The sequence below is a fragment of the Antedon mediterranea genome, chromosome 7, assembly GCF_964355755.1.
Source record: "Antedon mediterranea chromosome 7, ecAntMedi1.1, whole genome shotgun sequence".
Lineage (NCBI taxonomy): Eukaryota > Metazoa > Echinodermata > Crinoidea > Comatulida > Antedonidae > Antedon > Antedon mediterranea.
Window position 1 is genome coordinate 29,350,792 of NC_092676.1, and position 23,795 is coordinate 29,374,586.

Sequence of the window (23,795 nt, forward strand, 5' to 3'; positions counted from 1 at the left end):
CAAGACATTAATAAGCGTGCGAAATTCTTTGGTCGGAAATTGGTACGTTGGTGACCAGCTGAATGACTGGAGGAAACAATGCTAATGACAAGGGTAGAGTTTTAAAACATCCCTGTGGGTCATCTTCAAAATCTCTCACATCATGGTCCTGGACACGCCGTCGTTTCTGGGTCTGGTGTTATCAATTTCAGTTCAAATATATTGCCCGAGGATTGGCGCTAAAACGGCGCGCTCAAGTAGACAGATAAATGTTGCCTCGTCGCGTCTGGCTGCTGCTGCTTTGGTTGGTCTCGCCTTAACCAAACACGATATTACACAAAGAATTAAAATATTAGGTAAACAACATTTGCCTTCAAGTTAACAAACCGATAAATATATGCATGTTTTGTATTAATATTCTACAAAAGTATCCCGGCAGGCAATGTCCATTTAACTAGAAAATATTATCATTGATATAAATGAGAATAACTATTATGCAAAAGAATCGCAGTAATTAATCGTAATTAAGAGTGATAGTGTTTATATTCAATCACTCTTATTTTCTATGGCCGTCATGTTCCCAAATAAAACAAAATTTAAGAACTGTAATACAAAAAAAAACGGCCACGACTAGCAGTTATCATGTTTACAATTAACCATAGTCAATTTTCTATTGACTATGAATTAACAACATGGACTATTTTCGGCGTAGTAAAATTAGCTTCAATGACTTTGGACCAATCAGATCATTTGATTGATGCGTGGAAGTCAGACGATAATTTTTAATAAATTAGACATCGGCATCAAAATTGTACTTCAAAAAGAAAGGCAAAAAGTGAGTATAATGTACCGAGAAGAGAAGGTCTATATATATACACGTATAAATACAACTTATGGAATTAATATACATAATTTACTGGGTAATTATGGTGGAAGAAGTGGTATAATTAACTTGATATCTAGGCCTATCTATGATTCGCTAAGTAGGCCTATCCACTCCATCTTCGACGCGCATGCTTAACCTATACCAGTGCCGGCGGCGAACTTTTTTCTGAGTTAAGCCTAGGCCACGTTTGTTGACTTTGTTTTGCCACATACATCAAAAGGTACCATGACATATATAGGCCCCTAACAATTAAAAACAAGCAAATACTAGTTAAATATTTGTCATTGATTAATATGTGACATAAGTTCAGATCCAGTGGATCGATGCTAGGCCTTACTTGCATCCCCAAGTGACATCAATAGGTAAGCCTAGCGAATGATTATTGACCGTATATTTTGACACAGCTATTTATTTTGTTTAAAGAGACGATTATGTTCGAACAAGCATCACAAAAACATGAAATTAATTTAAGACTGCTGATGAATTATGACAAAATCAATCTGCAAATTTTTACAAATTATATTGGTTTGTGACCGGAATATAAAATTGCTGTCATTACAATATTTCTTATTCACAACATCACTCACTTAGCACATAACATTTTATAAAATTACCCAATGGCCTTTGGGAAATATTATTTATGGTATGATCTAAAAATGTTGCAGGGTTTTATGTCAGCTATTAAAAATTGATTTTATATTCCAAGCCTAAATGACATTGAGCATGCATCAAGCTCAAAGCTCTGTCTACACTATCAAACTATTTTGTACCCAAATATTGTAGCGGTATGCCCAAATATGGTAGTGATATGACATCATCATGTCCATATATGGGCACATCACATCACATTTTGTCATAAAGTTTGATAGTGTAGACAAAGCAGCTTCAGACACACAGTGCTAGTTCCAGTAGAACCAATCCTTGGGGAACTTTCCTGTGAAACACACTACAGCTAAATCTCTGTCTACACTATCAAACTATTTTACAAAAAGTTTGATGAATGGTAGTGAAATGCTCAAATATGGTAGTGATATGACCTCATCATGTCCAAATTTTTCTGTTATTTTTTTGATAGTGTAGACAGTGCTTTACACATATTCAGGGGACAACTCTTTTAACTTAATGGAGTAACCTGGCATATAGAATCCCAGGTCCATATAATATGGTATCGTGTGAAATACTTTATTGATGTTTTTAATTGTGCTTTTGGTGTTTAATATTTTATAAACTCTTTTAGTGTGATTTTCCATTTTGTATTGTTTGTTGTATATATGGAATTTTTATTCTAAAATAATGGCCGAGCGGTTAAGACAGTGGAACCGTAATTACGTAGCCATAACATCGGCAGGGGTTCGAGGCTCACTCACTCCATGGTTTTGGTGGTAGAACGAGTCTTCTCGGATAAGGACTATAAACCGTAGGTCCAATGTACACAAATAGCTCGTGTGCACGTTAAAGAACCTAGTACATCTTTCGAGACGAGTAGGGGGTTACCCCGGTGTATTACTACATCACAGCCACTGATCACCAACTGGGCCCTCTGGGAGACCAGTCTTTGACTGAAGAGGTTACCCAGTATAAATATTTATTTCATTCAATCAATCAATCAATTTAATATATAAAAACAGTAACCACCTTTTTTTTTTCTGGAAAAATTTATTTGTTTAAATGTCTGAGTTACCAATAATTCACTGGTCATTGTTAATAACATATAAGTTTATAGAGTCACATATTAGTGTGTTTATTACCAATTAAACTGTTAATTTTCTTAAATTTATTTAAACATTGGTTCTGCTATGATTGGTAAAAATGTATCCCACTAATTGTTTTACACAATAGAGGGCGGTAGACTATATTACTGTTGCACCAACATTGGAGTTTTATTATATTAACCAATTTCTCTCTTTTTTTTTAGGAAAAGCTTAAAAACAAACATATTACATACTCTATGAGGATGCCTACAAATGACCTCATGAGCACCTAGACAATATAAGGTGAGTTTTTAATTCTTTTAAATTGAGTGCAGTATTTTTTTAAATATAAATATTTGGTTACACTACTGTGTGTATATTAAGTCTATACTTAAAAAGTAATAATACACTAAAGATTACTTAAAAAGTAATATTTGAGAGAAAAATGTCCCTACTATTATAACACTGTATACACTATACAGAGATCCAGATGTATCTTTACACTAATTATAAAACTGTGTTTTGGACATGTGGTATTTGGGAGCTTTTTATTTGCTATGACCATGGAGAAATAAGTTAGGATTTCTCCATGCTATGACATATGCATAGGTGTGTCCGTAATCATTTTCTGGACCTAGAATCAAAACAACTGTCAATCAACCAACAAATCACCTCTCATTGTCTCTGCATGCGTACAATAAAGTAACATGACATAACCTAAATCTAAAATCAGAAGCTCGCCTCTGCATGCGTACAATAAAGTAACATCCTACTGTGAAACAATTTAACTAAAATCGATGATTAGCAATTAAATTTATGTAACTAATAGTTTCAATGTGATAAGACTTGTAGTAAGCTTACAATACAAGGAATGTTTCAACAACAAAAGTTACCTAATTTTAGAATTGAATCTTCTTCAAACATTTTTTTTTTCAAACAAAATTTACAACTAGTTTTATCTCATTATTATTACCCTGTGTCAAAATGTTGTTTTTGAAAAATATAGCACCAACATATCAAACAAAACTGCAGCTAATTTATAGTAGGTTATGATTTCACCCCCAGTTTGCCATCTCAAAATGTTCAGTCTACATTCACCTATGTAACAATCCATTCAATTTTGGCACACTTAAGCTTGGTTCCCACTTGGATACAAGCAAAGACGTATGTACACTGCAAGTTATTTGACCAATCATCTGAAATGTCGCTTGTGATTGGTCGACTCATTTGCGTTGTGCATACATCATTGCTTTGTTTCCAATGAAAACCAAGTTTTCATATACATCATTATTAAGGAAAACTAGAATTAGTTCTTCCCAAAAAGTAAATTAGTTGCGCATGTTTAAGTTTATGTTTTCAAAGCATATAGCTTACAATAAATAACATATAGTTAGTCTTATAAGCATTTGTTTTACAGTAGTTGAAACTTATTATTGTAGCAATGAATCATAACATAAGTTATACTTTCATATTTAACCCTGATTCTTACGGAATCTAAACCTACCTACTAAACCTAAAGATCTTAGAATTTTAACTAGATGGGATTTTTAATACTAACTTATTGGTGGAGTAACTAAATGCAAGAAAACAAACCAGCCAGTGATGTTGGTAGTCTAGTGGCTCGTTCAGACTGATTTATTTACCTGGGTAAGTTGCTGGCCTACCACCCACCAAAGTTGGTGATAACTGCCGCATGAAACCAACTTACCCGAGGTAAATAACTAAGTCTGAATGGGCTCTATGTGCAAGCTATCTACCTATATCCTTTTATATAGGTAGGATCTCGCAATATGAAATAGACAATATGTAAAGTAGTGCCTTAACTCATCTCATTAATTATACTAATTAACAAACAGGTGGAGAAATTAGATGCAGGTAATTTCCATTTTGTATTGTGGTATTCAGCTCTTATCGGTAATAACATTTTTTTTTAATGAGAATATCAGCAAAGTATTTGTCCCAACAAATATTTTAGTTATTTGAAAGACGTTTAAAAACATTTAATGTTACTATGTTAATAAATGTACAATATTATCAATGCAAAACAGTTACTACTGATACTAAAATAAAGGATAAGATGAATGGATATTTTTTTGATTTTTTAAAATACTTCTTTTTTTCTTAAAATACAATTTCTTTAAGGAGAAAATAAGACAATATGCTAATCCTTTATACATAAAAACAAAAATGAATAAAGCATTGTAAGAAATACTATATTCATCTTGCCAGTATTAAAACAAATGTTACATCGTCTTTAAAAAAATACATTTTAATTAATGCACATTTTGTTGTTTTAACATTAAAAATAGTTATGCTGTAGTCTTAAAAAATACATACTTAATGCACATGTTTTACATTTGTTTTTTTGTTGCTAGGATACCAAAAAAACACTTAAGTTTATTACTTAGTATCATGCACTTAATTAAATGATTGAAAGGTCCCAAAACATCCTGACGATGTAGTCGGCATGACTCCCTATCCTTCCCGATTCCAAGCGGCATTTCCCATTAGCCCACGGAATCATGTTATCAGCACACTATTCAGATTGTGATTGCATTCCAGAATCTGTACCTCCTCCTCAGTGGCAGATTCTCTCAGTAAGGTCCTTCTGCAATTAAAATTACATTTTCATTTAAAAAAAACCCAATTTGTACCACTTACTGCAAAACCAGAATTAAAAGAACGGCCATTTTTGCAACATAAAAAACTAAAGTACATGTAAATACTATAACAAAATCGTGTCAATTCATCATGGGCACAACCTTGGTAACAGTAACAAGATCGCATTGTGGGCTTAGCGGCATGAAACTTTAGCGAATTTCAATCACTCGCAAAAGTTTAATGTGTATAAAAGTTTAGTACTAGGCTTATGTATCAAGGTATGGAGTGTGGCTATATTTGTTGAGCATTGGAATTTACTTGGTCATACAGCATAATATTGGTATGATACAAAGTGTTATTATACGTACCAATGGCTCTAGCTCCTTTCTGTCTACCAGTTTGAACTCAACAATGAAGTAGTAATAATGCTTGTAACATGTGTTGATATGTGCCTCCTGTAGGAAACAAAGAAATTAGTGAATGTATATAAGTGGTTCTTAGCCCCTAAGACCAGTGGTTCTTAGCCTCTAAGACCAGTGGTTCTTAGCTTCCAAGGCACTTTTTAAATGTTAACTAAGATCTACCTACAAGGTGAGAGTGCCAAGTGAATGAATGATGTCCAGACACATTTTATTGCTGGTTAAATTTGTTTGTTGATATATGGTTTTGAGGCGCTTTGTTGCCATAGAAATGAAATAAAAATAAGGACAGTGATTCTTAGCCTCAAACTAAGCCCAGACAGTTCTTATCAGATCAATATATACATTAACTCAATTTGCTTCTATACAGTAGTACCCTATTTCAGCTTGATGGGTCATACTGGTATAATAAAGACATTGGAAAATACTTACAGCGCCGATTGTGGTGAGAGTATCAAAATGGTGTATGTACACATGTACAAAAACACGGAATAGACGAGATAGGATCTTCTTGCAGGTTGGTAAAAACTTATCTGGGAAAGGAACATCTATGAGCAAAAAAAAAAAATATAAATATTTTATAGGTTTATCCAGTTTAGTTACCATGAAATTAATATTTTATAATTCTGGTTATATGAGCTGAAAACTAATGAGTCTTATCTGAACTTTCATATCTGAATATTAACTTATTATTTTTAACATAAATATTACTATACAACTTCCTTGTTGAATTATTATATACATGAGTAAGCCTACTTTACTCGCATAAAAAAACCAGGCTGATATTTATGATTTTACTATAATAATTGTAGATATTTCAATTAACATTTTAAAATCATGAAACATAGTGGAACTCCTCCTTTCAAATGACACCCTATGAAGTGGACACTTTCCCATAGAAAGAATGAGGGTCAATACCGGTATATTTTTAAAAAAATAAATGCAATTGCAAAATCTTAACATCTTATTTTAATCTTATAGGAATTCATGTATGTTATTCATTTTATGTAAGTATTTCTATGTGGAGAGCCTCTCGAAGGTTCTTTTTATTTATAACTTTTAGGTGATCCTGCCTCATTGATTTATTTTTGTACTGTTTTTATGTCTTACTTTGTACTGTATTTGAAATTTGGCGAAATTAAATAAATGATATGATAAATACAGTAGTAGAGGAGGCAGTTTGTTAGCTCACAAATGTGTCCCCCTAATAGGGGTTTATCTACTGTATAATGATTAACAAATTGTTATTAAAGCAAGAGTTGTTTATATTAGACTTAGCCAGGGACTAATATGTAATAAATCATGCATTATTACAACCATCATAACAGCTGACATGCATAAACGATGATTTGCTATTTAAATGTGGAAACACAGGAAGAACATACTGTAATCATCTTTTTATAGTTAGCTAGCTAATTATGTTCTTATGATCCACATATAAATTAAAAGGAAGCATTATGTGAATTGAAGCTATGGCATGTTACTAAAAAGGGTGTGGTAACCTGCTAAGTATGTACTTAGATATCTTGCATTCTTGTTTTATTTGTTGTTTTATATTTATCTTATTTGCTTGAATAGATAATAAATACAGATTTGAAGAGTTATCTAAAATAGCAGATAAGACTAAGAGGAGATATATAATATCCAAATTTAGGATAGAGTCTGATTAATACTCTCCTACTTTTATTATTTTATATTTCATACCTATCAAACCAATTACAAGATTTCATAATTTATCGTGCTTATAAACTAAGCCTAATTTGAGTGAGTTACAACCTTAGCACTTTGTTAGAATTGAACCCTGGACCTTGGGATTGGAAGGCAACCCTAACCCTAACCACCAAGCTACAGTTCCACTACAGCATGTTAACCCCCAGGGTTCATACATACAAAACGCCAGTGTTTAATCTTCTATTAACTAAAAGTCGTGGTTAGTCATGTTTTGGGTCACATTCTATAGTCACTGTACAGATAGGCTGCGACATCAGTACTTCTATGAATGGATGGCTAGTTGGTGACAAGAACACTAGTTGGTCATACCCAGTGCCGTTTTGATTTTACGATCATTCAGGAAACCACCTCATGACGTCACATTCTATAGTCACTGTACAGATAGGCTGCCTTACCTTACTGTATTGTAGCTGTAGTGGAACTGTAGCTTGGTGGTTAACATGCTTGCCTTCCAATCCCAAGGTCCAGGGTTCAATTCTAACAAAGTGCCAATATCAGTACTTCTATGAATGGATGGCTAGTTGGTGACAAGAACGCCAGTTGGTCATACCCAGTACCGTTTTGATTTTACTATCATTCGGGAAACCACCTCACGAAGTGTGTGTAAACTTACCAGGATCTACAGGGAATACATTCTCATCATTGATTATCATCTCAATCCAATCCATCAGGTTTGCTATGTATTTGTTGGCTGGGAGTTTGGTTGGTTTCTTGTATTTATTGCCATCACACCACATATACTCATATCTAAATAAACAACAGCATTCATTTATTGCCATACAAATACAGTAAAATAGTCCAATGTCTAACACCGAACAAAATAAGATGATCATAAGATGCATCATTTCTTTGTGTACAGTAGCTATTTTTTGGCTCCTTTTAACATATTGTACTGTTTATATGATGTGAATAAAGTTGAAAGGTTAATTGAAGAATCTGGGACGAAAATGTGGTCATAACTAATTTAGACATACGCAATGGGTATACAGTATACAGGCACAGATTTAGGCGGGGGATAAACAGGTGTCGGCCCACTAAAATTTAACATAACAAAATCCTAGATCCTACCCCTGGTGGAATAACATTGTTATATAATGCAAGATTACATCAAAAGAAATTCTTATAATGACCTCTAATTTAATGAATTTATAAACATAGCATTTTGATTATTATGATAATACTTCATATACATTACTCATTAACAAAAGGCCAACAAAAAGGAGTTCAAAATCAAACATTAATGCTGGTTTACATAAATGTATACTCCAAATCACTTGATTTGAAATTAATCTGTATTCATTTGTTGTATCATGGCAGAAATATAATTTATTCCTCCATTGATTTTAACACTCTTTTAAGCTCTGTCTACACTATCAAACTAGTTTGACAAAAAGTGTGATGTGCCCAAATATTATGGTATTCATATGACATCATAATGTCTATGGTATTCATATGACATCATAATGTCTATATATAAGCACATTACATTTTGTTGCCACATACAGTTTGATAGTGTAGACAGAGCTTAACAGTAAAACTAAAAGGAAGTTTAAATAATTTATTTACTTAAAAAGTGCTGGGTTTTGTGAAAAGGACCAAACCCAAGAAAACAGCCACACAATGCAATTTCTGTATGAATATCAATGCATGAATGCTTTTCTATTTAACATCATAACATCATTGTAAAGTGCAGTACATGTCTGCATAGAGATATATCATATCAAAGAAATATTATATTTCTATGACGTCTGTGTATTTTCACATATCAGACAAAAATCAACATGGCTTCTATCCAAAATTGAATTTACATTATTTTTATTTATGTGAATTAGTTTGACTTACTTTGGGCCTCCAGACATTATAGGGCACGACTCGTCTGTGCAGTAGTCACATATCGTACCATATATCAGATTAATACGGTTAAAGAAATCAACAACTGAAAACAAAAACACTCAAGAAATTATTTTGAGAATAAAAATTGTTTGCTACAAAGCCTGCCGCATACACATGTAACTGTAAATTGGTCTTTGCATACTGGGATGTTGTAAAGCAAGTCATTAAAAAATGCTCTCTGCTGAAGTCATAAATAATTATTAAGAGAAATTAGAGAAATATTTAAATTTATTTTATTTATAAATCAAATATTTTTTTTTTAATGCTTCTGCTGCTGTTATTTATAGCGATATCTCCATGATATAGACATTTTTTAATGAAGAATGCCATATTTTTAAACCCAGCGATGAATTGAATCAGTACTTACCATGCACAGCCATCCAGTCATTAAAATCTTCCTCTGCTGGTAGAGCTACACAGCTCTTTAGGTCTAGACCTGAATTCAACGAAGCCTCTGCCTTCTTGTGAAGCTCATATCGCATAGTACCTTGCTGGAACTTTTTCTTTGGCCTAAATGTCTAATATAAAAATAAATAATTAAATTAAAATAAAAAAAATGTGGACCAAATATATAAAAAGTGTGGTACTGAGTGTAAGGTACAGTATTTTATCGGTTTATAAGGATTATATTGCTTTCTAGTTCCACTTTTTTAGTGTAGCAAAGGTAGCATACAAATAATTACCAAAATTAATTTACTTTGCTATAAATTGTGACCTCATTAGATTTTTGACAACCAGCAAAGGTTGCTCAGGTTGTTATCTAGTACTATAAAGTAAATTTTTATCCCTGATGATACTTAATATTTATTCAAAAAGACATTCTTTTATGTATTGTCTGTCAATATCATAATCTTGTATTTTATGGCAGCATATGTTGATAGCGACCCTGGTCTGAAGGTGATAAACTAGATAAAATTACACCTATTATTAAACCAGATAGGAAAACGGAAGACATAGACTAGCTTGTACCATTTCCCTTTTACTTCCTGTTTAAAATTGATGCTACAGTACAGGTACAGAAAATTACTTTGAACATGGCCCACAGGAACTCCTTCCAGGTATATTATAAATCCTGTATATTCCACATTCATGTCTCATCACCTAAAACAACTACTGTACAGTAACTAAGAAATTTAGATATTACTATAGTACTAGTTCTAGCCAACGAAAAAAAAAAAAATACTGTAGTACTGTTAAAAAATTACATTTAGTTTTCATTCATATACTGACAGTACTGTACCTAAGAAATTTAGATATCAGTAGTAGTACTCCTACTGTAAAACTAGAAACTTACTGAATATATTTTCACTAATAATATCCTCTCTAGGTCATCTATACAGTAATGTACAAGGTTTAATTGGAGTTACAGTATGAACTAACTACAACGGTGGATTTGACAGACTCTCCTCCACTCTGGTGGAAGTTGAGTCGGTGGAAGTGGAATCGGTGACATGTGCTGGTGCATTTATTTTTTATTCCTGGGCTTACTGTATTCCTTAGAATTGTATCTGGTTTAAAATTGATATGGTTTTTAAATGAATAAAAAACCGTTTGTGAGCGTGTGCCATCGATGTAAAGGTGTATTCAGGTTTATAATATTTTGTGGTTTGGAAACAGGACATGTATAACAGTGTTTTCTATCGAATTAAAATGGATTTTCAAAATTCAAAACCAATTTAAAGCACAGTATGAAAAGAAAATGTATTATACCATTTATTATACCATGGCTGCATGTTTTTTTATTATATAAACCTGAATAAATAAATAAATAATACATAATTAGAACCAAGCATTAATGTTAGGTCGAATAAAAGGCCAATGACCTTTGACCTGGATTTCACCTGAAACCGGCCCGAATTAGTAAAGGAAGTGTTCAAATATGGTACTGTAGCTTATACCAGGATGTTAAAACTACCATCATATTGTAGTATGTTATGTGATTGTAGTTTATAAAACCTTAAAATGTCAAAAATTACAGTAATGGAAAAAATAAATTAATTTAAAATTTAGTGAACTTAAAATAATCAATGTTTAAGATTAATATACTAAAACAATACAAATACAGGAACATGTAGTATACTGTAGTAGAACAAATATTTAAGTTTAAACTTAAAGTTCAAAGCCTGTAAATGGTTATTTTTTACTTTACTAATACTTTGTCAACATATTTATCAACCTGTAATCACGATATAAATATTAATTAAACAAATATATGCCAGGCTAAGTTACACTATCATTAGATGGGTACTATCAACTACCAAATGACATACACATATTTGACAGTGCTGTTTTACCAAATATTTTAGTTTAAAGGGTGGAGCTGTGAAGCTACAGTACAGGACAGAATTATTGCAAAAATCCCAACGCATTCAACACGTTGTCGTTGCGTTGTGTTTGCGTTGCGTTGAACGGCTTTCAACGTTTAGTTGTTTATTCAACGAAAGTCATTATCAGCATGTCAAGTAAACAATTAGTTATTTCAACGCTAGCTGCTGCAGCACTAGACTGGCCGATTGCACCGTTGCACGCCTGAACGATCAGTAACAACAACAGGCAAAATACCTATCGGCAGTCACTACCAGATATTTTAATATAAATAAAATATATATGAAGCTTAGATATATTTTTAAGTATTGAACGGACAGTTACCAAATAAAACACACAGTGATATTTCCCAGTGTTTAGTGAAGGAAAACATCGAATAATAAGGTCGATGCCAAGTCTAACAGTTAACACTGTACTGTAGGCCTTCCGGGGGAAAACACGATCTCACGTCGTAAAATCAAACAACGTGGAAATTACTGACATCAACACATGAGGCCGCCACCCTGGTTTCCTCAAGAAAAACACCACGTGTGTTATGACGTATTTAACGATCGTTAATGACGACGAAGTAATTAATTTTATTTAGGCCTACATTTTTTAGCTGTTCGAGATTCAAGAGTTAAGTTAAAATATTGTTTCTCTATTTTGGTTTTTATTTTATAATTGTCCCATTGTTTGTTGTAATGTAATTTGAAAGAACTAAAAAATTTGACGTGTCCGACACCCATGAACCAATTTAAATCTTTATAAATCGAACAACATTACATTTTTAAGTACAAAAAGCGTTTTGAATACGTTAACAATAGAGCGTGTTGAATGTATTGAACCCGTTGACCGTTCCTTGACGACGTTAAACAATTGAATCCCATAGCGTTGAACGCGTTGAAAACGTTGCGCGTTTTGAAAAGCATCACGCTGTAAACTGATTAAAATGTTGGCTGTTCGCTCGCATATTCTCGCAACTCCCATCCCATTCATACAGTTTCAGGAGGAGGCCAATATAATTATATTAAGAAACAAAACAATAGTATGTTAAAGAGAAAACGCCTAAACCTCGCCTGTAATAATATATTGTCTTGCATCAGAATAAAGTGGTTCTTTATTCTGAATTGTTTGGTTATTCAAATATTTGTGGGTTACACCTTGGCGTGAATAATATGGTATGGCACAGGTTTTGATTTTAAAGAAAACGCCTAACATTGCCTATTGTCATCAAATTGGTCATTCCTATTTCTTGGTTATTATATTTAACGCTTTTCTCTGCATGGGTTACGTTAGGCATCACAATAATTAATTTATAATATAATACATGATAATGATATATTTATGGATAATAATAAAACTAAACGATTTTTTCCCTTTTAATTACGCGTTATTTCATAATGAATGAACTCTTCACCTTTCGATCAGTTCGTCCCTCACGTCACGAAAAGCATGCGTGAAAAAGACGACGACCATGCTGGATCGTTATGTTGGTGGTGTATTGTTGCCTTCCATGGCGGCGGGTGTAGGCTACGTTGTTTTTATAAATAATCGAGAAAAATGTAGTACAGTACTGCGAAGTTTTTAGTTTGGAAATAATTAATTACGATGTGACCTAGCCTCCAAGATTCACCGCCGCCTTAACTTTGGTATTTAATACTCCAGTTAATATAGGCACACAGTAATTGAGGACATGACCACTACTTTTAACTGCGATGGCAGACGCGGCTCATATACACACGGGGCCTACTCGTTAGTAGTAGGCCTAGCCTAGTGTAATATATTAAGCTAGGTTTCCGCGGAAAAATACACATTATGTTTGTTTTCTTAAATATTTGTAATACTGTATTTTATACTATTACTACTACTACTAATACACACTGGCAATCTGTAAATACCATACGAATCCGATTGTTCGTTATTTCAACGCAAACTCAACGCAACACATTGTGTTGGTTGAATAAACAGTTCAACGAACTCAACACTTTCAACGCCAACGGACAACGCAGTTTCAACGCGTTGTCAACACTTTAACAATGCGTTGAATGCGTTCAAAATCTGCAATAATTCTGTCCGGTACTGTAAGTAAAGGAATACCAGAAACTTTGGTAAAGACTAACTGGTCTATTGGTACAAACAATTTATAGGCCCTTTGTATTTGTAGGCCCTAGTCTATATAAGACAAAAATACAGTGCGCTGTAAATACTAAAATTGTCCTTTTCTTGTGGTTTATAAATTAATTTGTGAATAAAAATAATTTCTGTACAGTCCGGATTGACATTAATTGATGCCATGATGGATGAACAATTCTGGGCGCTACTGCAGTTTTGCACCACACTATTATATCTTCGATTTCTCACCTACATTTTTTCTCACACTCGCATCATACAATTTTGGGCCATTATGTAATATGTTCACATGATTAAGCCACCGTTAAATTACATTTATCAATATAAAAAATGCCTTTCAAAACAGCTCCTTTTCCGCGAATACTTCGATCGAACTGTGGCCATTTTAGAATCAGAAAATTGCCAGAAATCAATGTATGTTTTATTTATGATTTTATTTTTAAACTGCAGTGTGGTTTTATAAAAAGAACCTGCTGTACATATCAAAACGGCAACGATATAAGTCCGTACATATAACATTTTCTTTTTTTAGCAATTGACAGTTTTAAAAATCATAAACCATATTTTAATTTCAATATGTAAAACACATATCTAAAATCATCATCATCATAGCAAATATTGTTATCTGTATTAAAAAATGATTTGTTTTTGTTTTAGTGAATGTATTGATTAGTGACCGAGATAATTTTCTTTGATACAGGCCCTATTTATTAATATGAATAATAATAGTAGTAATGAAATATTAATTTAACCTCTATTACGCCAGTTAAAAGTAAATACATGTTTAAATCGGATTTTATAACCTTCTATAGTTTCTAATATTTTTTGGGAAAATGAAGCATACATTCTGGCAATTAATTGTTAAATATAACATGGCGAACATTTCGCAGTGTGTTTACAGCGAGTTCAGTATCGTTTAAAATGTTTTGAAAACTATTGTTATTTAAAAAAAATTACTTCGTAAGTGGTCGAATCGTATAAACATGTTATATAATATTATGTTGTGAGTGTGAAAAAGGAAAGTTTAGGTGAGAAATTGATGATATGACTTGAGGTGCAAAACTGCAGTAGCGCCTAATTCTGAGGCTAAAATGTTTTATTCAATTATTTTATTTATTTACCTAATTTATAGGCCAACTAATGTAGTGTAAATGAAATAGTGATGAAATACTAAATATACATTAACATTTCCCTAAAAATTGGGTGGTGAAATAAGTATTAAGTACTGGTTTAGATACAGCTAAGTTAGGCCTCCTCTCTTCCTGTTGACAAAGCCTCATTCGTTGATGAACTCTCGCGACACAAATCGATATTTATTACTGGTAGCCTAGCTTTCTAGACTGTGGTGATTACCTATTTTGACAACAGAAAATCTTTCAAATGAATGGTATATTGCATTCCCCTTTTTCACAAAAGTGTAGCTAAATAATATCTTATTGTATTTGAATAATCCCTTACCTTTTCCTTTGAGAAGAATTTACCGAAATCCATGATTTACTTTGTGTATATTTCGTTTATTTTTTCCGTCGCGCTATGAAACCAACTGATGGTAAACTTCCTTGAAAATTGTTATATTGAGGGCGCTAAACAAGTTTTGATAAAGTATGGAACGCCATCAGCTACAAAGTTCAATTAACATTTGGATGCAGAAAATATTAATTATTTTACCTTCATTGTCTTTATTAAACAACAATCTAAAATGACAATGAAAAAATACAATGAACTACACCTTAAAAATATAATCAAACATTATAAAAAATATTGTGGAATAAATTTATGTTAAATAGAGGTCCATATTAAATATAAAAAATTACAGTAAAAAAAGTGAGCAAAACTATTATGACAAAAAACTTATCTAAAAAATAGTCTTACAATATATAAATTATGTGGATTAACATATGAAATATTTTATTACAAATTTGTGAACCATCAAGATTTAATTATAAACATCTTGCTTTCAGTATCAAATGGAATGTTAAAGCAAGCATAATTCAATTTAATTTATTAATCTTTACATAATATACAAAAATACTGTCACATAAAGGTGAAAAACATCAAGTAAAAAACAGTATTATAACACTATAACAAACAATGGAAGAATAATAAATAATTATTTCAAAAGAGTAATACAAATTATTACTTGTGTATACAAAATCCCAAATGGATTAAATGGAATGTTTTGATATTATTTAATAAGTTTTGTTAAGCATGACAACTATATTTACAATGTTAATATAAGTTTAGTGAGGACGATCAAAGCATATTGATCGAAACGTCGAGAAACTCAACAGTTCTTTTCAGAACTAACTTACGTGGTGTACCGCAAACTTATATCAACATTTGATTTCGCAATGCAAACCTTCAAACAATATAATATTTACAATATTTCTTCTTTTTATTCAGATTAGACATAAATGATTGAAAATAGTGGAAATAGGTTTTTAGTATTCAAAAAGGAGTGGAAGGCAGCATCAGCTCTAGAGAATGGAGAGAGAGTTGGTTGAGGTGAAACAGGTAACAGATCAGACAGTTAATATACTTTATCTCACATAACAAAACATAAAATATTAACAAAAGGTGGAGTGAACAACTATAAACAAAAGTGCTTTAATTTTTAATGTTTAAAAAAAACAAAAATCTTTTAAAGTTCCTCCTTCTTTGTTTGATCAATTTTCTCCTTTTCTAAATATTGCAAAAGTTCTTCCTAAAAAACACAAATATTTTATAGAAATCAAGACTATAAAATTGTTATTTGAGGTTTGTTTTAGTAAATTAATTGTAAATATTAAATATTAAAACATATATTAATATCAGTTGTATTGTAATACAATCATAGCATTACATACCCTTAGTTTTTGCCCATTTTCCATCAGTAATATATCTTGAATAACATTGCTATTAAATTCTACTTTATCTTCTATTGTTTCAATTTGCTGAAATAAAATAAAATCTAAGACTTTATTTAATCTGAAATTATTATAATGCAAATACAGGCATAGTAATGAATTAAATGATTATCATGTACAGACAACTCTCCCAATATACCGGACTCTCTGAAACCCGAAAACAAACAGTCCCAAAATCATGTTTACCATTAAAAACACATTCTGAATACCAGACTTTCCAGAAAACCAGACATATTTGGCCAGCCCTGGTGTCCAGTATTGGGACAGTTTACTGTACTACAGTGAATTACTAAAACTCACATCAATTATATCTTCTTTAACAAGAACTCCATCATTATTGTTATCCATAAGACGAAAAATCTGAAATAAAAAAAATCTCATAGATGATTGATATCAAGTTTCATTGGAAAATTTAAATATCAAGTTGGAGGCTAAAAAATATTCATTCTGACTAAAGCAGTCAAAACATAGTTGAATGATGGTTGATTTACAATTGACTAAAGAATAATGAAGATACTTTAAATAATAGAGTACATCAATGGCCCTTCATACTTACATTTTCAATGATCCTGTCACATTCATCAGTCCACGTTAGTGATGTTAGACTAGGATAGGTCTTAAAATATTCCGTCAAATTAGAAAGCGAAAATTGCCCACCGGCCATGACAAGTGAAATCATGTCACTACTGTATAAAAGTAAACAAAGAATGGTATTAAATTAAATAAACTACTGCATTAATAATTGTTGAATGATTTGGCTTAATATTTGTAAAAAGAAACATTTTGGCACATATGGCATGTCATAACTGTACTTGAGCTGAAATTGAAATACCCATTGGTTGTGCTACGTAAAGCTCTGTCTACACTATCAAAGTTTATGTGACAAAAAAATGTGATGCGCCTGTATAATGGACATGATGATGTCATAATATTACCATATTTGAGCATATCACTACCATATTTGTGCATACTTTTTTGTCAAACTAGGTTGATAGTGTTGACAGAGCTTTAAAAGAAACTAGAGACTAGTATCAAGTCTGAATAAGACCATGTATTTACTTACGCAGGATCCTGGATCTCAATATCAGCTTCTAATTCATCTTTTAACGTTACATCAGCTAATGACATTTCTAGATCTGGTGATCCACAGTTTGTAGGAGTCGGTAACATTTTGGCATCATGGGCCCACCATAGATTAACAGCTAAATTTCTATGGTATGAATTGACTTGATGAAACCTAAATTAAAAAATAAAAATCATTTTTCTTTTTTTTAAAATTTTAAACAATAACTTGTGGTGTACCCTCGACCCACTCATCAATTCAATTAATCCAACATTTATTGAGTTAAGAATAACTGGGACCCTCATAAGTTAGAAGCAACAGCTTGTCTCTTGAGGGCCCCTACAATACATGAAATGCTTTTTATGTGTCACTGTGTAATTCATTTATGTAAGTGGAAAGCCTCTCAACGATTAATTTTATTTATTATAAATTTTAGGCGATCCTGCCTTTTGTACTGCTTTATTTCTTACTTTGTACTGTATTTGAAATTTGGCGAAATAAATGATATGATAAGATGAAAAAACAAAGGAAAACGATTGAATATTAAATATTGTTACCATTTGTATGGAATAAATATGCAATCTCCTGCTGACATCTCAGCATAATGGAACTCAACTTGAGTCAAACCGGGGTACTTAAGTAAATCTACCTCATCTATGTCAACCGATGAATAACCACCCAGAAATTTGTCAAGAGTTACCTGAATAAAAAAAATGAATGAAATATGAACAAATGAAATAATAAAGGAAATGATTAAATCAATAAAGCCTTGTCTACACTAAAAATAAAAGTGATATGCCCATATATAGACATGATGATGTCATATCACTACCATATTTGGCAATATCACTACCATATTTGACAATATCACTTCCATATTTAGGCACATAACACTTTTTTTTGGCAAACTAGTTTGGTAGTGTAAACAGAGCTTGAGGAGAGAAGAATAAATATTTTGAAATAATTACGAATGAAAGAGTGAATGAACAAATTAATAAATAAATAAATGAAATTATAAAGAGATGAATAATTACAAATATATTGATTGAATGAATGATACAACAAACCGAATCTATAACTTGCATTTTCTCTATATTTATAATCTATAAAAATAATTTCTTTCTTGCCACTATATAAACAGTTTATGTTATCAACGTCATCGTTATGTAATACTGACTTGGTTCCGCCATTGCTAATCCACATGACCTAAAAAAAAGAATATTGGCCAATCAGAATAACGAACATCAGATGAAATGTTTATTATTGTATATTATTTATTATTAATATATCTGATTTATTTGTATTAAGATGGATCTCAATCTCTCTCTCAATTAAGGATTGTACAATTTTGATTGTGCAACAGGAAAATATATACACACAGCATTGTCATTTTTTCAATAAATTGAAAAATAATGTTTTACCAGGGCCGTAAAATTGAAATTCTTAATTTTCACTACCCACCTGTTTCACTACCCACAATTCCCCTGTAAAAAATCATCATATTTTTAATAATTATAATAATTATATTTTAAGCATCTTTGCATCATCTCTTTTTAACCTCTTGCTTTGGCCTTCTTTATATTATGTTAAATTTACAAAAAATATCAAATGGTATTATTTTTAGCCCATCCTTCCTCTTCACTCAATCCACATATTGTTACAGTAACTCTTTCCTTCTACTTTGTATCCTACAATTCAGTGATAATTTCATAATTTATTATTATTTTATATTTTTAAATTATCTTTTATATGAGAAATGTAACTTACTGTAGCCACTAATTTCTTGAGAACCTCTTGGCAAATCAGACTTTTTGGAACGGGAACATCTTTTCTAAAATGATAAAAATTAATAACACACTGTTTATGTTCTTTATTATTCAACAGAATGATTAGTAGACTTGAATGCTAGAAACCAAAAGTGCTGGTTCGAGCTGCAGACTTTGTCTTGATGTGACATGTTATCTTGGATAAGGTAGGAATAAATGAACTACCTAACACAGCAGAACAGTGATGTGACATGTTATCTTGGATAAGGTAGGAATAAGTGAACTACCTAACACATAGCATCTTTGAAAAAGAGCAGAAGTTTCTTAACAGTTTCTAATATTTATTAAGGCCTTCGATGAAAATTGCTTGAAATGAAGAGGGGTATTAGAGAGGGGTATTAGAGAGGGGTATTGGAGAGGGGTATTAGAGAGGGGTATTGGAGAGGGGTATTAGAGAGGGGTATTGGAGAGGGGTATTAGAGAGGGGTATTGGAGAGGGGTATTAGAGAGGGGTGTAGAGGGGGGTATTAGAGAGGGGTATTAGAGAGGGGTATTGGAGAGGGGTATTAGAGAGGGGTATTGGAGAGGGGTATTAGAGAGGGGTATTGGAGAGGGGTATTAGAGAGGGGTGTAGAGGGGGGTATTAGAGAGGGGTATTAGAGAGGGGTATTGGAGAGGGGTATTAGAGAGGGGTATTGGAGAGGGGTATTAGAGAGAGGTATTGGAGAGGGGTATTAGAGAGGGGTATTAGAGAGGGGTATTGGAGAGGGGTATTAGAGAGGGGTATTGGAGAGGGGTATTAGAGAGGGGTATTGGAGAGGGGTATTAGAGAGGGGTATTGGAGAGGGGTATTAGAGAGGGGTATTGGAGAGGGGTATTAGAAAGGAGTATTGGAGAGGGGTGTAGAGGGGGGTATTGGAGAGGGGTATTAGAGAGGGGTGTAGAGAGGGGTATTAGAGAGGGGTATTGGAGAGGGGTATTAGAGAGGGGTGTAGAGGGGTATTAGAGAGGGGTATTAGAGAGGGGTGTAGAGGGGGTTTATTTTATATATTTCACATACATCCAGCAGCGATATCGCCAATTACAGGATGACTTAAGACTCAAATATAAATACATAAGATTAAAATATATATAACAATTACTTATATAGAGAGGGGTGTGTATAGAGGGTTGTAGAATCTTGCAAAGAGCGGCCTAAGTTAATCTAATATTCAACTCTACCTTAAATGTGTTGGCACGTCCGTGACTAAATAGATATCTTCATTTTTGTATCTGTTAAAAAACTCTGTTAGAGACATATCCATTGATGGATCTAATCTATTTTCTTTCTTGTTATATTCAACATCTACAATGGTTGACAATGAATCTGGTAAATCAGCTAGGTAGTTATCTGTCCAATACTGGAATGCATTCGCTGTTTTAGCAACACCTGAAATTGTTTGTATTTTTATTAATGCTGATAGATAACATTTTGGGCTCAAATATTACTATTTTCACTTTATTATTATAAAAAAAAACACATAAATAAAATTACAGATCATGGCCAAAGGCCAAATTGACTGTAAGTTTTACAACAATATTAAAATATATAACTTCACTAAATAAGATTCAGTATAGCAAAAAAAATGGCAAAACACACAAGATTACTAAAAGGAGAGCCAGGTGTGAGAGAAGATTAATTGGGTTTATAAGGAATGATAATTTTAGGATTAGGAAAATTCTTGGCAATTTAATAGAATTAACTTTATTATTTATAAAAAAGTCAATATACATTTATTAATTTATCTAAAAATCTCATATAAAGAAACAAAACAATACTTTTACCTTTAAAAACGACTGGTTTGGAAGCGTAAACGTAATTAGCAAAGAAATCAATCGGTGACAAGTATTGATGCACGACATCTATTGGTAGCTTGTCTTTTGCTGACCCCAAAGGTTTTAGGTGACCTGCTGGTCCTGCCAAATCATTTTTCGAACCTGTCTGTTCATGCGATTCTTGAGAACAACATTCACAGGTGAATATGGAAATGAATATGCAAATGAGAGAAATATTGATGATGGCAGTATGCAGCAGCAGCATTTTAATCATGAATCTAAAGAAAAAAGAAATATGTACATTGTAAAGGATGTGTGACAAAGCTAAAATTAAAAAAAAAAGAAAAAAGATCCCCAACAAAATTTGAGATGTTAAACATATGGTACAACATTGTGTCAACACATGGCCGTGTCAACATTATCTTATCGTATGTATTGTCATGGCCCTGGTACCTGGTGATGACTGGCCTAAAAATGTCCTTCTTTCTTCTCATCATTTCCTGCTGGTTCATTGGACAACAAGGATAGAAATGTTAGCACCAGTTTTCAGTAAATGAGTTTTCTTTCATTTTGATGTTACAGTATGGTGGTGACTGAGATCCACTCAATCACTGACAGCCCTTACACGTTAGCCTACTTACTAATAAACCTACTACTACTATACTTACTTGATAGATAGTGATGAGAATGAAAGATTAATCTCAGACTCTAGTATTATTGTATCTCGTATATTCTCTTCCTCCTTCCTATGTAATTATGCAGTTCAGTTTGGCAGCATGAATATAATTTACTTTATAATAATAATTCAACAGTATTTTATCTAATTTAATCGTCTGCTTTTTTTATGCAGAATATCAACCACATCAATCAAAATGTATTGTGTTCTTTCTTGTTCACTCATGCATATCAAATTTGAGGTATATTCAGAGCGTCATTCTGGCGACTGGAGCATCCTCTACGTCTATACGGAGCGCCATTTATGCCTTTATTAACTTCAATAATAGAAATAACTATGGTAACTGATCAAGTGGCACCCGATTTAGCACCAGGGTAGCACAGAGTGATATAACATTTTAATATCGTTTCGTAAGTTAATACACTGTGCTCAAGTGGATCCAATTTGGCGCCAGTGGATCACAGTGATATAAAATAGAAATAAAAGTCACTACACATTTTAATATCTTTTCGTATGTTAACATTGTGCTCAAGTGGACCCAATTTGGCCCCAGTGGAGCACAGTGATATAAAATAGAAATAAGTCACTGAATGTTAATATCTTTTCGTGTGTTAATACACTGTGCTCAAGTGGATCCAATTTGGCGCCAGTGGATCACAGTGATATAAAATAGAAATAAAGTCACTACATTTTAATATCTTTTCGTATGTTATTACATTGTGCTCAAGTGGACCCAATTTGGCGCCAGTGGATCACAGTGATATAAAATAGAAATAAAAGTCACTACATTTTAATATCTTTTCGTATGTTAACATTGTGCTCAAGTGGACCCAATTTGGCCCCAGTGGAGCACAGTGATATAAAATAGAAATAAGTCACTGAATGTTAATATCTTTTCGTATGTTAATACACTGTGCTCAAGTGGATCCAATTTGGCGCCAGTGGATCACAGTGATATAAAATAGAAATAAAGTCACTACATTTTAATATCTTTTCGTATGTTATTACATTGTGCTCAAGTGGACCCAATTTGGCCCCAGTGGAGCACAGTGATATAAAATAGAAATAAAGTCACTTAAAAGGCCATGAGGTACGGGCAAAAAATTTCTATTGATCATACATTCCAAATAATTATCGATCTATAGTTTCCCCTATGTTTCATAATTGGGATTTTATTTGTGTTACACGAGCTTGTTGAAAATAAGCACTGTCTTATCAGTGGGGGGATAGTTCAAATTACACAGTAAAATCTCTATTCTTTTGTACACAAATTTTGTAAATAGAGAGGCATTTTAAAAAGCTACGAAAAATAAACAGTGTGGTAAAAAATTTTATCAGATGACTAAGTATGTAATATAACTTGAAAATTACATTTCTGGAACTTTTATTCAACTTCAAATTTTTATTTTCATGCTTTAGCAAAAATTATCCACCGTATATCCACCCTCTTTTTTCACCTTCTAGGGAGTCACCAGACATGTTATTACATTAGGTTAACTACCTAACTACTGAAAAAAGGTCTTCCTGGTTTTTATGGAAGAATTTTGCAAAATTTTGTATTTGGCCATGTTAAGGGAAATTCATGTTTTTTCGTCTTGATTTCTGTTACAAATATTTGATTTATGTACAATTAACCAAATATTATATTTAAAATTCATGCCTGTACCTCAGCTTTAAGATTCAATCTTTCGTATGTTAATACACCGTGCTCAAGTGGAACCAATTTGACGCCAGTGGTAGGTAGAGCACAAATAGTCAAAAACATCGAGATACTTCTGAAAATACTTCAAACATAATATTTCAAACTTCCAGGTATATAGGTTACTCCATAAAAATTAGTTTCAAGTCATATCAATGATTTTAATAATTTGCGTTTCAATCTAAGATCACCGAAGAGTGCACCTATTCATTAAAATATGACATTAAATATTA

The 23,795-nt window shown here is 32.4% G+C and overlaps 2 protein-coding genes across 2 annotated transcripts; both read right to left on the minus strand.

The window, feature by feature from the left end:
• Window positions 1-2,720: 2,720 nt before the first annotated feature.
• On the minus strand, window positions 2,721-15,182 carry LOC140054783 (MOB kinase activator 3B-like). The gene is made up of 7 exons (XM_072099871.1): window positions 15,096-15,182; window positions 9,568-9,718; window positions 9,150-9,243; window positions 7,921-8,054; window positions 6,009-6,124; window positions 5,526-5,612; window positions 2,721-5,164 (listed from the first exon to the last, which is right to left on the minus strand). Exons 1-7 carry the CDS (start codon window positions 15,126-15,128, stop codon window positions 5,135-5,137), a joined length of 645 nt encoding a protein of 214 aa, XP_071955972.1. The 5' UTR covers window positions 15,129-15,182; the 3' UTR covers window positions 2,721-5,134.
• Window positions 15,183-15,421: 239 nt separating this feature from the next.
• Window positions 15,422-22,041, minus strand: LOC140054270 (bifunctional peptidase and (3S)-lysyl hydroxylase Jmjd7-like). Its single transcript, XM_072099195.1, has 11 exons — window positions 21,856-22,041; window positions 21,197-21,465; window positions 20,594-20,801; window positions 19,374-19,437; window positions 18,690-18,812; window positions 18,164-18,306; window positions 17,607-17,780; window positions 17,100-17,229; window positions 16,844-16,903; window positions 16,484-16,570; window positions 15,422-16,341 (listed from the first exon to the last, which is right to left on the minus strand). Exons 2-11 carry the CDS (start codon window positions 21,459-21,461, stop codon window positions 16,279-16,281), a joined length of 1,317 nt encoding a protein of 438 aa, XP_071955296.1. The 5' UTR covers window positions 21,462-21,465; window positions 21,856-22,041; the 3' UTR covers window positions 15,422-16,278.
• Between the last annotated feature and the right edge of the window lie 1,754 nt (window positions 22,042-23,795).

What these genes read in the sequence shown, in the direction of transcription:
- LOC140054783 (XM_072099871.1), bottom strand. Translation starts at nt 15,128, where the DNA reads ATGGATTTCGGTAAATTCTTCTCAAAGGAAAAG. An exon ending in AATTCTTCTCAAAGGAAAAG is followed by an intron (nt 9,719 to 15,095) that starts GTAAGGGATTAT and finishes TTTTTATATTAG; the next exon opens with ACATTTAGGCCAAAGAAAAA. An exon ending in GAAAGGAGCTAGAGCCATTG is followed by an intron (nt 5,165 to 5,525) that starts GTACGTATAATA and finishes TTTTAATTGCAG; the next exon opens with AAGGACCTTACTGAGAGAAT.
- LOC140054270 (XM_072099195.1), bottom strand. Translation starts at nt 21,461, where the DNA reads ATGATTAAAATGCTGCTGCTGCATACTGCCATCATCAATATTTCTCTC. An exon ending in ATATTTATTCCATACAAATG is followed by an intron (nt 17,781 to 18,163) that starts GTAACAATATTT and finishes TTTTTAATTTAG; the next exon opens with GTTTCATCAAGTCAATTCAT. An exon ending in ATTGAGATCCAGGATCCTGC is followed by an intron (nt 17,230 to 17,606) that starts GTAAGTAAATAC and finishes ACTTTTATACAG; the next exon opens with TAGTGACATGATTTCACTTG.